At 41.6% G+C, this 15053-nt stretch overlaps 1 protein-coding gene across 1 annotated transcript in view; it reads left to right on the forward strand.

Annotated features, from left to right (window-relative positions):
• MRPL45 (mitochondrial ribosomal protein L45) overlaps positions 1 to 13810 on the forward strand; it is a 31089-nt gene extending 17279 nt beyond the window's left edge. Inside the window, exons 4-8 of the mRNA XM_077252273.1 lie at positions 4368 to 4466; positions 7609 to 7657; positions 7742 to 7891; positions 13255 to 13425; positions 13512 to 13810. Coding sequence (XP_077108388.1) covers positions 4368 to 4466; positions 7609 to 7657; positions 7742 to 7891; positions 13255 to 13425; positions 13512 to 13610 — 568 coding nt within the window. The 3' untranslated portion in view covers positions 13611 to 13810. The remainder of the gene's footprint in view (positions 1 to 4367; positions 4467 to 7608; positions 7658 to 7741; positions 7892 to 13254; positions 13426 to 13511) is intronic.
• Positions 13811 to 15053: the final 1243 nt, after the last annotated feature.

Genomic DNA, 15053 nt, shown 5'->3' on the forward strand with positions numbered 1-15053 from the left:
TTATCGGAGCTAATATCGCAGCAACATCAGTGGCTCGCTCCATGGACCTGTGGCTAAATGATCTTCAGGATCAATTAATAGCCAAAACTAGAGATACTATCCTAAAATCTCTGCCTCTGTTAAAATTGGCAACCGCCTTTTTGGCAGACGCATCTGCGGAAACGGTTAGATTTGCGGCTAGAGGTCAATCCCTCTCTAATGCGGCCCGAAGAGCTATTTGGCTCAAAAGCTGGTCGGGTGATATGCACTCCAAAAATAAATTATGTTCCATACCCTTCTCTGGGGGCAGGGTCTTCGGACCGGTCCTCGACGATATCTTAGAGAAAGCCTCAGATGTAAAAAAGGGGTTCCCCGAAGAAAAGCCTAAAAAATTCCAGCCCTTTCGGAGACCCCGCTATAATCAGAAACAGGATTACAGGGGTAAAGGGAAGCAAGGTAGATGGAGCTACCAAAAAGGGGGAGACAGTAGACCCAAAACCAAAGACTCGAGTTACTCAGGTCAGAGGTCTAGCTACCATAGAAAATGACGCCATCAGAGTAGGGGGTCGGCTAGCCGGATTCCTAGAAGGTTGGAGGGAAATAACAACGAGTCCTTGGGTGTTACAGGTGGTGTCCCAAGGGTACAAAATCGAATTTTCCTCCCTTCCGCCCGAAAGATTTCTAGTGTCCAGCACACATCTAAAATCGTCATCCCCCATGTGGTCGGATATACAGGACCTCTTAAAAATGGCGGCAATTGTTCCGGTCCCCTCCCAAGAAGAGTACAGAGGTCATTACTCAAATCTCTTCTCAATAACAAAACCATCGGGAGAGTCGAGAACGATAATAAATCTGAAGCACCTAAACAACTGGGTGGTATACAAAAGATTCAAAATGGAGTCAATTCGATCTACCATTCCTCTGTTGGGAAGGGGTATGGTGATGTGCACTCTAGACCTAAAGAGTGCATATTACCATGTTCCCATTTACTTAAACCATCAAAAGTTCCTGAGGTTCGCGGTAAACATGGAGGGGAAGATCTATCATTTTCAATTTCGCTGTCTCCCCTTCGGCCTGGCGTCGGCTCCCAGGGTTTTTACGAAACTTATGGTAGAGGTAGTCGCATATCTGAGAAATCAGGATTTGATGGTAATCCCTTATCTGGACGACTTTTTGGTAGCGGCAGAGTCAGTAAGCCAGCTCAGAATCAACTGTCAGTTCCTCATCTCCACTCTAGAGAGTCTCGGTTGGATCATAAATTGGAAGAAGTCAGATTTAATACCGAAATCCAGAATAAAATTCCTAGGAGTCATGCTCGACTCAGAAACAAGGATGTCCTACCTTCCGGAAGACAGGCTAAAGGGAATAGTGAAAAAGGTCCATCATTTCTCCCGAGGCCGAAATACGATCAGAGACGGGATGATAATCCTGGGATTAATGACGGCCTGCATCCCTTGCGTGAGATGGAGCCAGTTTCATTCCCGGCAGCTTCAGCAGGGAGTGCTGAGGAGCTGGAACAGAAGGCAAAATTCTTTAAATCAAAGACTGAATCTTTCTTTTCAGATCAAGAGGTCTCTGGTGTGGTGGACTCTCTCCAAAAATCTCCGGCTGGGAGTACCATGGCTTCAAACCCCGAGTGTGTCAGTCACGACAGACGCAAGTCAGGAAGGTTGGGGAGGTCATGTCCTGGGAAGATATTTCCAAGGTCGTTGGGAAAGAAAGGACAGCAAGAAATCATCAAACCACAGAGAGTTGCATGCGGTTTGGAAGGTCTTAACGGCGGCACAACATTTGCTGAAGAACAAGCATGTAAAAATCTTCTCGGACAATACGACGACCGTAGCCTTCCTTCAACATCAGGGGGGCCCAAGACATCTGGCATTACAAGATCTAGCGGAACAGATCTTCAAGTGGGCAGAAAAGTCGGTGCGGTCAATCTCGGCTGTACATCTGGAGGGATCCAAGAACCAGTTGGCGGATTTCCTGAGCAGGAAAAGTGTATCCCCTACAGAGTGGGAACTAAACGCCGAAGTATTCAGGGATCTTTGTCATCGTTGGGGGAAGCCGACTGTGGATCTATTTGCTACAAAGCAAAACGCAAAAGTCAAAACCTTTTACTCCCTAAACCCCTGGGAGAGCCCAGCGGCGGTCGATGCCCTGTCACAACCCTGGAACGTCGGTCTCCTGTATGCGTTTCCACCTCTGGCCTTGATTCCAAGAACACTCAGGAAAATCTGCGAGGATGGGGCCAAAGTCATCCTCATAGCTCCTCACTGGCCGAAACGAAGTTGGTTTCCAATGTTAAGAAGATTATCAGTGGAAGAACCCCTCCGGCTACCAGAGAAAGGATCTTCTTCTACAAGGTCCAGTTCTACACCAGAACCCAGGAGCGCTTCAGTTGGCAGCTTGGATCCTGAACGGAAGGTCTTGAGGGCAAAAGGTCTTTCAGATGACGTCATTTCTACCCTTCAAGCCAGCAGAAAGCCGGTGACATCTGCCATCTACACAAAAATATGGAAGACATTCTGTGGATTCTGTGGGAAGATGACAGTTGATACTGACCATCCAGATATCCCAAAAATTCTTGACTTCTTGCAGTCAGGATTTCAAAAAGGCCTTAGACCAAGTACATTAAGAGTACAGATAGCGGCCCTAAGTGTATTTTTTGATTTTTCGTTATCTACCCACCCCTGGATTAGTCGATTCTCTAGAGCAGTCCAGAGGCTAAGGCCATTCATTAGGAAATCAGTCCCGCCGTGGGATCTTAATCTGGTCCTGAATTTTCTGTGTGATCAGTCCTGGGATATAACGGGAGACATAGACATTAACAAACTCTCTCTTAAAACCGCGTTTTTAGTTGCGATCACATCGGCAAAAAGATTGGGGGAACTACAGGCTCTTTCGGTACAGAACCCGTATTTACAGATCTTTGATGATAAAATAGTACTAAGACTTGATCCGGCCTTTCTCCCTAAGGTCGTTTCTGATACTAATATGAATCAGGAGATTGTTTTACCGTCTTTTTGCCAATTCCCTAAAAATCAAAAAGAAAGATTTTTTCATAACCTTGATGTAAGAGAATCAGTACTCAGGTACCTTGATCTATCTAGACCCTGGAGACAGGACAATAACTTGTTCATTCAGTTCAGGGGTTCAAATAAGGGGAAAAAAGCGTCTAAAGCGACTATCGCACGGTGGATAAAGTCCACAATTGATTTAGCCTACAAAGCTAAAGGTCTAAATTCCCCGGTTAATCTTAAAGCCCACTCATCTAGGGCCATGGCCACATCATGGGCGGAGAAAGGGGGGGCTACGGCAGACCAGATCTGTAGAGCTGCATCATGGTCTAATCTTAGTACCTTTTCTAAACACTATAAACTAGATGTAGTTTCTCCTCAGTTGGCCTTTGGTAGAAAGGTACTTCAAGCAGTGGTCCCACCCTAAATACCATTCTCCTTTGGTATTTCTCCAGTGTGCTGTCAGGTGGTGACCTGGAAAACAGTAATTAGACTTACTGGTAATTGTATTTCCAGGAATCCATCCTGACAGCACTGTTAGTTCCCTCCCTATTGTTTGATCTTTATACTTATGTGATGTAACATTTGTATGATTGATTATTTTGTTGTAATAAAACTTGTGTTTGCATCCATCCAGATGTGTTACTTTGGAAAAACACTGAAGGGTGGTAGGGGGAGGGTCCTTTTAACCTCTCGTGTTTCCTGTCCCATCATGGCTAAGAAGGACGTCCTCCAGTGTGCTGTCAGGATGGATTCCTGGAAATACAATTACCAGTAAGTCTAATTACTGTTTTTTCATTGCTTCATCTGTGCAAAAAATTCAATAAGAAGTGGTCAAAACATTGTATTTACCCAAAACTAATATGACTAAAAATGTCAGGTCATCATGACAAAAAATACTAAGTTCTCACACTGCTTGATTGACCAAAAAATGAAATCGTTACATGTTGCGGAAATAGGCGTTGAATTTCAAAATTCTTTTTCGCCATTTAAATCCTCAAACTAGACAAGTTTTTGTATCACTGACCTGGGTAATCATTTCTACATGTAATTTTTCCCAAACACTGGATACTGTAACTACAAAATTCTCAAAAAACAATTGCAGATTTGGAATTTTTCTTCCTTGCTTTCTTGTACATTGCATGGTAAAATGAATGGTGCTACTTAAAACTGCAACTTGTTCTGTAAAAAAATAAACAAGCAATTCCTCATACGGCTATATCAACAGAAAAATATAATTATGGCTCTTGCAAGAGAGGGAGGAAAAAAAATGAAAGGGCAAAAAATATAAAATCACCATGTCGGGAACAGCTTGCCACTAACTGAATTCTTAACATACCTGATTATAATTTTTGTATTTCTTTTCTATAGGATTCGAAAGATCAAAAACTATGACGAGGATTTTAGCACCAAGATGTTTCCAGAGAAAGCTCAAGAAATCTTCATTGAAGCGCACAACTGTCTGACACAGTAAGTAGCCTTGCCTTTGTATATGACTTATAATGTTTGCTGCAGAGAGTGTAAGATGCTGCGGATTCTACTGGATCTACTGTGTGTTATGTTTTTTACATAATAGATTACTGGATTTTCTGCTTGATGTTATTCCTATCTTTAGAAGTTATCGCCTTTTCAACGGATAAATGATAACTTTCTGATCGGGACCAATTTTTTGGGACCTCGAACAATCCCAAAAGTGAGTCTGAGTGAGGGTGCCAGTGGTCAGACCCAAGTATTATTATTATTTTTATTATTATTATACATTTTTATAGCTCCATTTATTCCATGGCGCTTTACATGTGAAAGGGACAAATATAGACAAGTACAATAAACATGAGCAAAACAAGGCACACACAAGTACAAAGGGAGAGAGGACCCTGCCCGCGAGGGCTTACAGTCTATAGGGGATGGGTGAGGATACACTAGGAGAGGGTAGACCCAATCAGTGTTTTATCATCTATCCGGTGATAACTTCTGCATTAGATTAGTAATATGACCAGCAGTTCACACAGCTGAAAGACAAATGTGAACAAAATACCAATAAAAATGCTAAAATCCAATAAATGTGTATTACTACACTCTTGAGCTCTTGTAATTCTGTAAACCACTCATTTTAACTCCTTCATGACATGCACTGTACTAGTTCGGCGCATGTCGTGTCTGTCCCTTTGATGGGGGCTCCAGTGCTGAGCCCACATATTTCCCGGCACACGTCAGCTGTTTTGAACAGCTGACATGTGCCCCTAACAGCCGCGTGTGGAATTGCGAATTGCTGCTGTCAATCTCTGACAGCGGCATTTAATTCGCGCTTCCGGTAAGTGTGCCAGAAATCCCACCCATCGGTGACCGTTATCCAAGAAGTATCGTTTCTCCTTGCGGAGATCGACATGCTAAGCATGCCGAGATGAGGAGACTTAAAGCCGCAATGCTCCTCTGGGTAATATGCTAATTATGCAAATTGTCTCTTCAGAGAGGAAGAGAGCTTAGCATGTCGATCTCCGCAAGGAGAAACGATACTTCTTGGATAACGGACTGACGCCTCTCACATAGCCAAACCAGATCTCCGCTTTGCACTGAGGAGGGGCAGTACCCCGAAACACAGTGTCTGCAAATTGAGATTCTGGTTTGGCTATTATCCTAAGTCATGTGACAAGGCTCGTTAAAGGGTCAACATTGACTTGTAGGATTGCTACCTTCCAATAGGTGGCACTAAAGTTCTAGCTCTCTTCCTCTCTGAAGAGACAATTTGCATGATTAGCATATTACCCAGAGGAGTATCTCTGCATGCTTAGCATGTCAATCTCTGCAAGGAGAAACTATACTTTTTCACCATTTAAATCAAAAACAACCTATATATGTTTGGTATCTTTGAACTCGCAATGACCTGGAGAGATTCATAATGGCAGGTCAGTTTTAGCATTTAGTGAACATGGTTAAAAAAAAATCCAAAAAACAGTTGTGGTATTGCACTTTTTTTGCAGTTTCACCACACTTGGAATTTTTTTCCTATTTTGAAGTACACAACATGGTAAAACCAATGGTGTCGTTGACAAGTACATCTCGTCCTGCAAAAAACAAGCCCTCACATGGCCATATTGATGGAAAATTAAAAAAGTTATGGCTCTGGGAAGAAGGGGAGCGAAACACAGAAATGCAAAAATGAAAAAGGGCTTCAGCGTGAAAGGGTTAAAGAAACAAGTTGACAGCGCACTCAAAAATCAATATTAAAACTCTTTCTTAACGCCAGTAGAACAAATAAAAATTATAACTGCAATAAAGTTTTATGGTGGCAATAAATACCTGCCCTTACTTGGTAGATGCAATGTTCGATGATAGTAGAGGAGTGCCTCCAATTCAATTCTTTTTTACTGGTCTTCATAAGACTGTAATATTGTAGCCCATAGTTTAATTGCTTAACCTCTCTCCAACATGGCCAATTTCATTATTACTTTTTTATTTTTTCTTCCCCCTCTTCCAAGATCCATAACTTTTTTTATTTTTCTGATCACATAGATATATGAGGGCTTGATTTTTTTTGCAGAACAAGCTGTACTTTTGAATTACATCTTTAATATAACCACATAGTGTACAGGAAAACTAAAAAAGTTCTAAGTGCGGTGAAATTGCATAAAAAAACCACTCCCCTCGAAATTCTGACAGTTTTCCTTTAAATAGTTTTTATGGTGTACATTGCGTGGTAAGAAAGACCTGACATTATGATTCTCCTCGTTGGTAAAATTATGGCTATGCCATTTTTTTTATTATTTTGGTGCTAGAAAAAAAATTGTAAAAGAAAGATTTTTTTTTTTAAATAAATACGTTTTTTGATTGTCACCATATTCAGAGACTCATAATGTTTTTAATTTTTTCTGTCAATGGAGCTATGTGAGGGCTCATTTTTTTGTGGTCGTTTTTATTGATACCATATTGGAATAGACATAACATTTTGATCGCGCCTTGCAGCATTTTTTTTGTGCTTTTGCAGCAAACTAAAAAACACAAATTTTGACTTTATTTCTTTGTTTATCTAATGTTAATATATTTTAGTTTTTGATAGATCGTACTTTTATGGACATAGCAATATCACATTCGCGTATTTTATTAAAACCATTTTTTATATCTTTATTTTTAATGGGGGAAAAGTGTGGGGTAGATGTTTTGAACTTTTTTGTGTTTTTTTTTTTTTTTTAATTGTTTTCATATTTCATGCAGGCGATGGCGCATAGAATGTTGAACCCTTCCATTTCTGTGCTCTGTAAAGGCTTTGCCAGAGATCAATGGTGGCATTTTACAGGTTAACAGTTGCAGGCTTAAGTTCGCTCCACCCACTGCTGTTGGAGACAGGTCCTGGCTGTGTGTCACAGCCATTATCTGCCGAGTATCAGACAGGCTCAACCCATGAGCCTGTTCCATACACCTGCTCCTGACTTGCGCCATACATGTACGGCGGATGTCGGTAAGGGATTTTAAGACTAGGCTTCCCAAGTGTGCTCCAGAAGATAGTGTCTCCCAATTTTACAAAATAATCTTCTCCTTTTGAAGCTCCTGAGAACCACACAAGAATCCTATTCATTTTGTAAAATGACATCCTCATGAAATCTTTCTTCTATTTCAGGTTTAATCGCCATAAGTTACACTTACTGGTGACCGAACGCTGCTATCCGGTAAGTAATTAATTCTTGTGTGTGCCTTATATGTATGACATGTTTTACCAGGGTTTTCTTATTTTCTCATTTTTTGTATTCTAGGAGATGGTGCGTGGTAACAGGTACCGTACAATACGCTGGTCTTTTGTGGAGTCCTTAGAGCCACCCAGAGTTGTGCAAGTTCGGTGTCCAGAAATGGTTACAAAAGGGAACCTGTATGGCCAAGTAACCGTCCGTATGCACAGCAAACAGGTGAGGACAGAAAATAGCCATCCATAGATGAACTGTTACTCCTGTTATTCCAAAGTACATAGTCACATTATCACAAACTTGCACAAAATGATCGGATGTCCTCAACTTTCCCAGTAAGGTGTGGCTTCATGTTAGTGGTAAAATTTGTTCGATATAACTTGCGTTTATTTGTGAAAAAAACGAATATTTGGCGAAAATTTTGAAAATTTTGCAATTTTCCAACTTTGAATTTTTATGCCCTTAAATCACAGACATATGTCACACAAAATACTTAATAAATAACATTTCCCACATGTCTACTTTACATCAGCACAATTTTGGAACCAAAATTTTTTTTTGTGACGGAGTTATAAGGGTTAAAAGTTGACCAGCAATTTCTCATTTTTACAACACCATTTTTTTTTAGGGACCACATCTCATTTGAAGTCATTTTGACGGGTCTATATGATAGAAAATACCCAAGTGTGACACCATTCTAAAAACTGCACCCCTCAAGGTACTCAAAACCACTTTCAAGAAGTTTATTAACCCTTCAGGTGTTTCACAGGAATTTTTGGAATGTTTAATTAAAAATGAACATTTAACTTTTTTTCACACGAAATTTATTTCAGCTCCAATTTGTTTTATTTTACCAAGGGTAACAGGAGAAAATAGACCCCAAAAGTTGTTGTACAATTTGTCCTGAGTACGCTGATACCCCATATGTGGGGGTAAACCACAGTTTGGGCGCATGGCAGAGCTTGGAAGCAAAGGAGCGCCATTTGACTTTTCAATGCAAAATTGACTGGAATTGAGATGGGACGCCATGTTGCATTTGGAGAGCCCCTGATGTGCCTAAACATTGAAACCCCTAACAAGTGACACCATTTTGGAAAGTAGACCCCCTAAGGAACTTATCTAGATGTGTGGTGAGCACTTTGACCCACCAAGTGCTTCACAGAAGTTTATAATGCAGAGCCGTAAAAATAAAAAATCATATTTTTTCACAAAAATGATCTTTTCACCCCCAATTTTTTATTTTCCCAAGGGTAAGAGAAGAAATTGGACCCCAAAAATTGTTGTGCAATTTGTCCTGAGTACACTGATACCCCATATGTGGGTGTAAACCATTGTTTGGGCGCAGGGCAGAGCTCAGAAGGGAAGGAGCGCCATTTGACTTTTCAATGCAAAATTGACTGGAATTGAGATGGGACGCCATGTTGCGTTTGGAGAGCCCCTAATGTGCCTAAACATTGAAACCCCCCACGAGTGACACCATTTTGGAAAGTAGACCCCTTAAGGAACTTATCTAGATGTGTGTTGAGCACTTTGACCCAACAAGTGCGTCACAGAAGTTTATAATGCAGAGCCGTAAAAATAAAAAATCATATTTTTTCACAAAAATGATCTTTTAACCCCCATTTTTTTATTTCCCCAAGGGTAAGAGAAGAAATTAGACCACAAAAGTTGTTGTGCAATTTGTCCTGAGTACGACGATACCCCATATGTGGGTGTAAACCATTGTTTGGGCGCATAGCAGAGCTCAGAAGGGAAGAAGCGCTATTTTACTTTTCAATGCAAAATTGACTGGAATTAAGATGGGATGCCATGTTGCGTTTGGAGAGCCCCTGATGTGCCTAAATATTAAACCCCCCCACAAGTGACACCATTTTGGAAAGTAGACCCCCTAAGGAACTTATCTAGATGTGTTTTGAGAGCTTTGAACCCCCAAGTGTTTCACTACAGTTTATAACGCAGACCGTGAAAATAAAAATTATTTTTTTTTTTCACAAAAATGATTTTTTAGCCCCCAGTTTTGTATTTTTACAAGGGTATCAGGATAAATTGGACCTCAAAAGTTGTTGTCCAATTTGTCTGGAGTACGCTGATACCCCATTTGTGGGGGGGGACCACTGTTTGGGCGCATGACAGAGCTCGGAAGGGAAGGAGCGCCATTTGGAATGCAGACTTAAATGGATTGGTCTGCAGGCGTCACGTTGCATTTGCAGAGCCCCTGATGTACCCAAACAGTACAAACCCCCCACAAGTGACCCCATATTGGAAACTAGACCCCCCAAGGAACTTATCTAGATGTGTTGTGAGAACTTTGAACCACCAAGTGTTTCACTACAGTTTATAACGCAGAGCCGTGAAAATAATTTTTTTTTTTTTCACAAAAATGAAATTTAGCCCCCAGTTTTGTATTTTCACAAGGGTATCAGGATAAATTGGACCCTAAAAGTTGTTGTCCAATTTGTCCTGAGTACGCTGATACCCCCTATGTGGGGGGGAACCACTGTTTGGGCGCATGACAGAGCTCGGAAGGGAAGGAGCGCCATTTGGAATGCAGACTTAAATGGATTGGTCTGCAGGCGTCACGTTGCATTTGCAGAGCCCCTGATGTACCCAAATAGTACAAACCCCCCACAAGTGACCCCATATTGGAAACTAGACCTCCCAAGGAACTTATCTAGATGTGTTGTGAGAACTTTGAACCCCCAAGTGTTTCACTACAGTTTACAACGCAGAGCCGCGAAAATAAAACATATTTTTTTTCCCACAAAAATGATTTTTAGCCCCCCAAATTTTTATTTTCCCAAGGATAACAAGAGAACTTGGACCCCAGAAGTTGTTGTTCAATTTGTCCCTAGTACGCTGATACCCCATATGTTGGGGTAAACCCCTTTTTGGACGCACGGGAGAGCTCGGAAGGGAAGGAGCACTGTTTTACTTTTTCAACGCAGAATTGGCTGGAATTGAGATTGGACGCCATGTCGCGTTTGGAGAGCCCCTGATGTGCCTGAACAGTGGAATCTCCCCAATTCTACCTGAAACCCTACCCCTAACCTCACCCCTAACCGTTTACTGAACATTTTCTGACAGTCATAAGTGCCACGTATATAAGTGCCACGTATATAAGTGCCACGTATTTAAGAGCCACGTATTTAAGAGCCACGTATTTAAGTGCCACGTATTTAAGTGCCACGTATTTAAGTGCCACGATATTTCAGTGCCACGATATTTCAGTGCCACGTATTTCAGTGCCACGTATTTCAGTGCCACGTATTTCAGGCACTGAAAAATACGTGGCACGTAAATACTTCAGTGCCACGATATTTCAGTGCCACGTATTTCAGTGCCACGTATTTCAGGCACTGAAAAATACGTGGCACGTAAATACGTGGCACGTAAATACGTGGCACTGAAATACGTGGCACTTAAATACGTGGCACTTAAATACGTGGCACTTAAATACGTGGCCACTGAAATATCGTGGCACTTATATACGTATATACGTATATAAACGTATATTTCAGTGCCACGTATTTCAGTGCCACGTATTTCAGGTTAGGGGTAGGGTTAGGGGTAGGGTTAGGGTTTTTTGTTTTTTTCTTGTTTTCTTGTGTTTTTCTATAAAAACGCATGCGTTTTACCGCGTTTACATGCATTTTTTCACACATGTGGTTTTTTTAAAAAACGCATGCAGATAAAAACGCAAGTGTGAAACCAGACTAAAAGACGCTTTTTATAGCAAAAAAGTTTTTGCGTCTCCACATTTTGAGACCTATAATTTTTCCACATTTTGGTCCACAGAGTCATGTGAGGTTTTTTTTTTTTTGCGGGACGAGTTGACGTTTTTATTGGTAACATTTTCGGACACGTGACCATTTTTTATCACTTTTTATTCCGATTTTTGTGAGGCAGAATAACCAAAAACCAGCTATTCATGAATTTCTTTTGGGAGAGGCGTTTATACCGTTCTGCGCTTGGTAAAATTGATAAAGCAGTTTTATTCGTCGGGTCAGTACGATTACAGTGATATCTCATTTATATCATTTTTTTATGTTTTGACGCTTTTATACGATAAAAACTATTTTATAGAAAAAATAATTATTTTGGCATCGCTTTATTCTGAGGACTATAACTTTTTTATTTTTTTTGCTGATGATGCTGTATGGCGGCTCGTTTTTTGCGGGACAAGATGACGTTTTCAGCGGTAACATGGTTATTTATATCCGTCTTTTTGATCGCGTGTTATTCCACTTTTTGTTCGGCGGTATGGTAATAAAGCGTTGTTTTTTGCCTCGTTTTTTTTTTTTTTTTCTTACGGTGTTTACTGAAGGGGTTAACTAGTGGGCCAGTTTTATAGGTTGGGTCGTTACGGACGCGGCGATACTAAATATGTGTACTTTTATTGTTTTTGTTTGTTTTTTTTAGATAAAGAAATGTATTTATGGGAATAATATTTTTTTTTTATTATTATTTATTTAGGAATTTTTTTTTTTTTTTTTTACACATGTGGAAATTTTTTTTTTACTTTGTCCCAGGGGGGGACATCACAGATCGCAGATCTGATAGTGTGCACAGCACTCTATCAGATCTGCGATCATACTTTCATCGGAGCAGGCTGCAGCTTTCATCTGCAGCCTGCTCCGACCCGGAAGTGCTCCCTGCAGGACCCGGATACAGCCCCTCGGCCATTTTGGATCCGGGGCCTGCAGGGAGAAGACGTTCGGTACGAGGTGAGTACATCACCTTGTACCGATCGTCTCAGGGAAGCACGCAGGGAGCCCCCTCCCTGCGCGATGCTTCCCTGTACCGCCGGTACACCGCGATCATGTTTGATCGCGGTGTGCCGGGGGTTAATGTGCCGGGGGCGGTCCGTGACCGCTCCTGGCACATAGTGCCGGATGTCAGCTGCGATATGCAGCCGACACCCGGCCGCGATCGGCCGCGCTCCCCCCGTGAGCGCGGCCGATCGCGTATGACGTACTATCCCGTCGGCGGTCATGGGGGCCCACCCCACCTCGACGGGATAGTACGTCAAATGTCGGGAAGGGGTTAAAGGGGCTGTCTAGGACATACTTATTGATGACCAATCCTTAGGATAGATCATTAATATCAGAGGGTCTCGCATTCCCATCGATCAACTGTTTGCAACTTCTGCTGAGACTGAATGTACATGGTGTACAGAACTACAATAGAGACAAACTGCTATACCACACCCGACCCATAGACAAGAGAATGGTGTTGTTTCTTGTAAACAATAATATGGTGTTCTGCGCATAGAAAATTATGTTGTCACCATTACTTTATTACAGGGGTACTCCTAAATCAGCTATTCATGACTGAAATGAGATTAGCTGTGCGTGGTCAGGATTATGGAATTATCCCAGCTAGCTGTGCTCTACAGATTTATTAGCTTCTTTTCACTTCTATGGAATAGTATCCCGCTGTCAGCTTGGTTCTTTCTTTAATCCTCCATGTAGATGGTTACTCCAATCTCAGCTAAAAAAAACTAACGTGTGAATACTCCTTTCAAGAGATACATTGGGTCATTCTTTTTGTTCCTTGTAATTACTGTGTGTCTGAATTATCTACAGACCTTGGTCATCTATGATCGCTTTGGTCGGGTGGAATGTGGCAGTGAAGAGCCTCGGGATGTTCTGGAGTATTTGGTATTTGAGCGTCACTTGGTGAATCCATATGGGTCATGGAGGTTGCATGGCAAGATAGTTCCTTCCTGGGCACCATCTAAAGAGCCCATTGTAAAGGTCAGTAGAGTCCGGCCATTAAGCTCATGTTTTTCAAACCATTGTTTATATCACAGTTACCCTTTTGCCCATTTCTGTCTTCATAGACTGTAATGTTACCAGGTCCGGTTTTACAACCCTGGCAGGAGCTGGAAGATGTAGCTGTGGAGAAACAGGAACTCGTACCAAAACAGTGGTATAAATAAGACACCTGTACCTTCCTAATTTAAGCATTGAAGCCGTCACATAGGTGTAAGCACTTTTGACATCTACAAAGGACAATAATACAGCAGCACCTTAGCCTGTATAAAATATGCTGTTTGTAACACCCATACTATGTACAATAATTATATAAACCCTGGTAACTGCAACATTTGTAATAAAGTAACGTTTTGAGTTATTTTGAGATTGTTGTCCAGATTCATGGCATATATGTGTCTTATATACAATCTGAAAGTCACTGGGTTATAATAGATCAAGATGTATTGCAGAAAATGATTTAATGAGAGCAGTTAATTTGAATGACATATTATTGTATACAGCTAATACAACTAAGGATGGGCGGACACCTGGATGTCAGAGTTACACCAAACAGGTACAAAAAGTTCAGGTATCAGAACAGTACCCTGACCCGAACCTGGACCCAATTCACTTAAACATCCAATGTTTGCCACGCTGTCATGTGAATGACAGCACGACAAACACCGCTTCTGATCGGTGTTGAAATCATCCCTGCCAGTCAGAGAACTGTGGTTCTCACGCTGTCAAAAGACAGCATGAGCCAGCAGCTGTGATCAGAGATACAAAGTTTACCTCCAGTCATTGGTGTCAGCTGATGGGACTACAGCTCCCATCAGTCAATACCTGCTGCCGCTAATAAAAGTGAAAGCAGGAGCGGCTGATGGGAGTATTCATCAGCCGGCTCCTGCGCTGTCAATAAATTATTTAAAAAAAAACCAGCGTGGGATCCCCCATATTTTTGATAACCAGCCAGGCAAAACTCACAGCTGGGGGCTGCTACCCTCAGCTGCCAGCTTCACCAGGACTTGGTTATCAAGATTAGAGGGGTCCCTACGCAGTACTTTTTAATTATTTAAATAAACAATTTAACAATAAGGCATAGGGTACTCCCATTTTTGACAACCAGCCTTGCCAAAGCAGACAGCTGGGGGCTGGTATTCTCAGGCTGTAAAGGAGCGTTGGATATTGGCCCCCCCCCCCCTCAGCCTAAAAATAGCAGCCCGCAGCCACTCAGAAAAGGCGTTTCTATTAGATGTGCCAATTCTTTCCACTTGCCCTGTAGCGGTGGCAAGTGGGGTTCATATTTGTGGGGTTGATGTTACCTTTGTATTGTCCGGTGACATCAAGCCCACGGATTACTAATGGAGAGGCGTCTATAAGACACTCGTCTATTACTAATCCTATAGTTACATGGTAAATAAAGACACAGCCACAATAAAGTCCTTTATTAGAAATAAAACAACACACTTTTACTTTTTTATTTAAAAATAACAGTTTTTCTCACCTAACGCCTAATTACACCAAAGCCCTCGTCTTCTGTAATAAACCAAAAATAAAGAAACAACAATATCCCTCACCTATCTGTCGTTCTGTCCCACTCTGTAATCCAAGTCTGGGGGATAAACCGT

Source organism: Ranitomeya variabilis, chromosome 4, assembly GCF_051348905.1.
Source record: "Ranitomeya variabilis isolate aRanVar5 chromosome 4, aRanVar5.hap1, whole genome shotgun sequence".
Lineage (NCBI taxonomy): Eukaryota > Metazoa > Chordata > Amphibia > Anura > Dendrobatidae > Ranitomeya > Ranitomeya variabilis.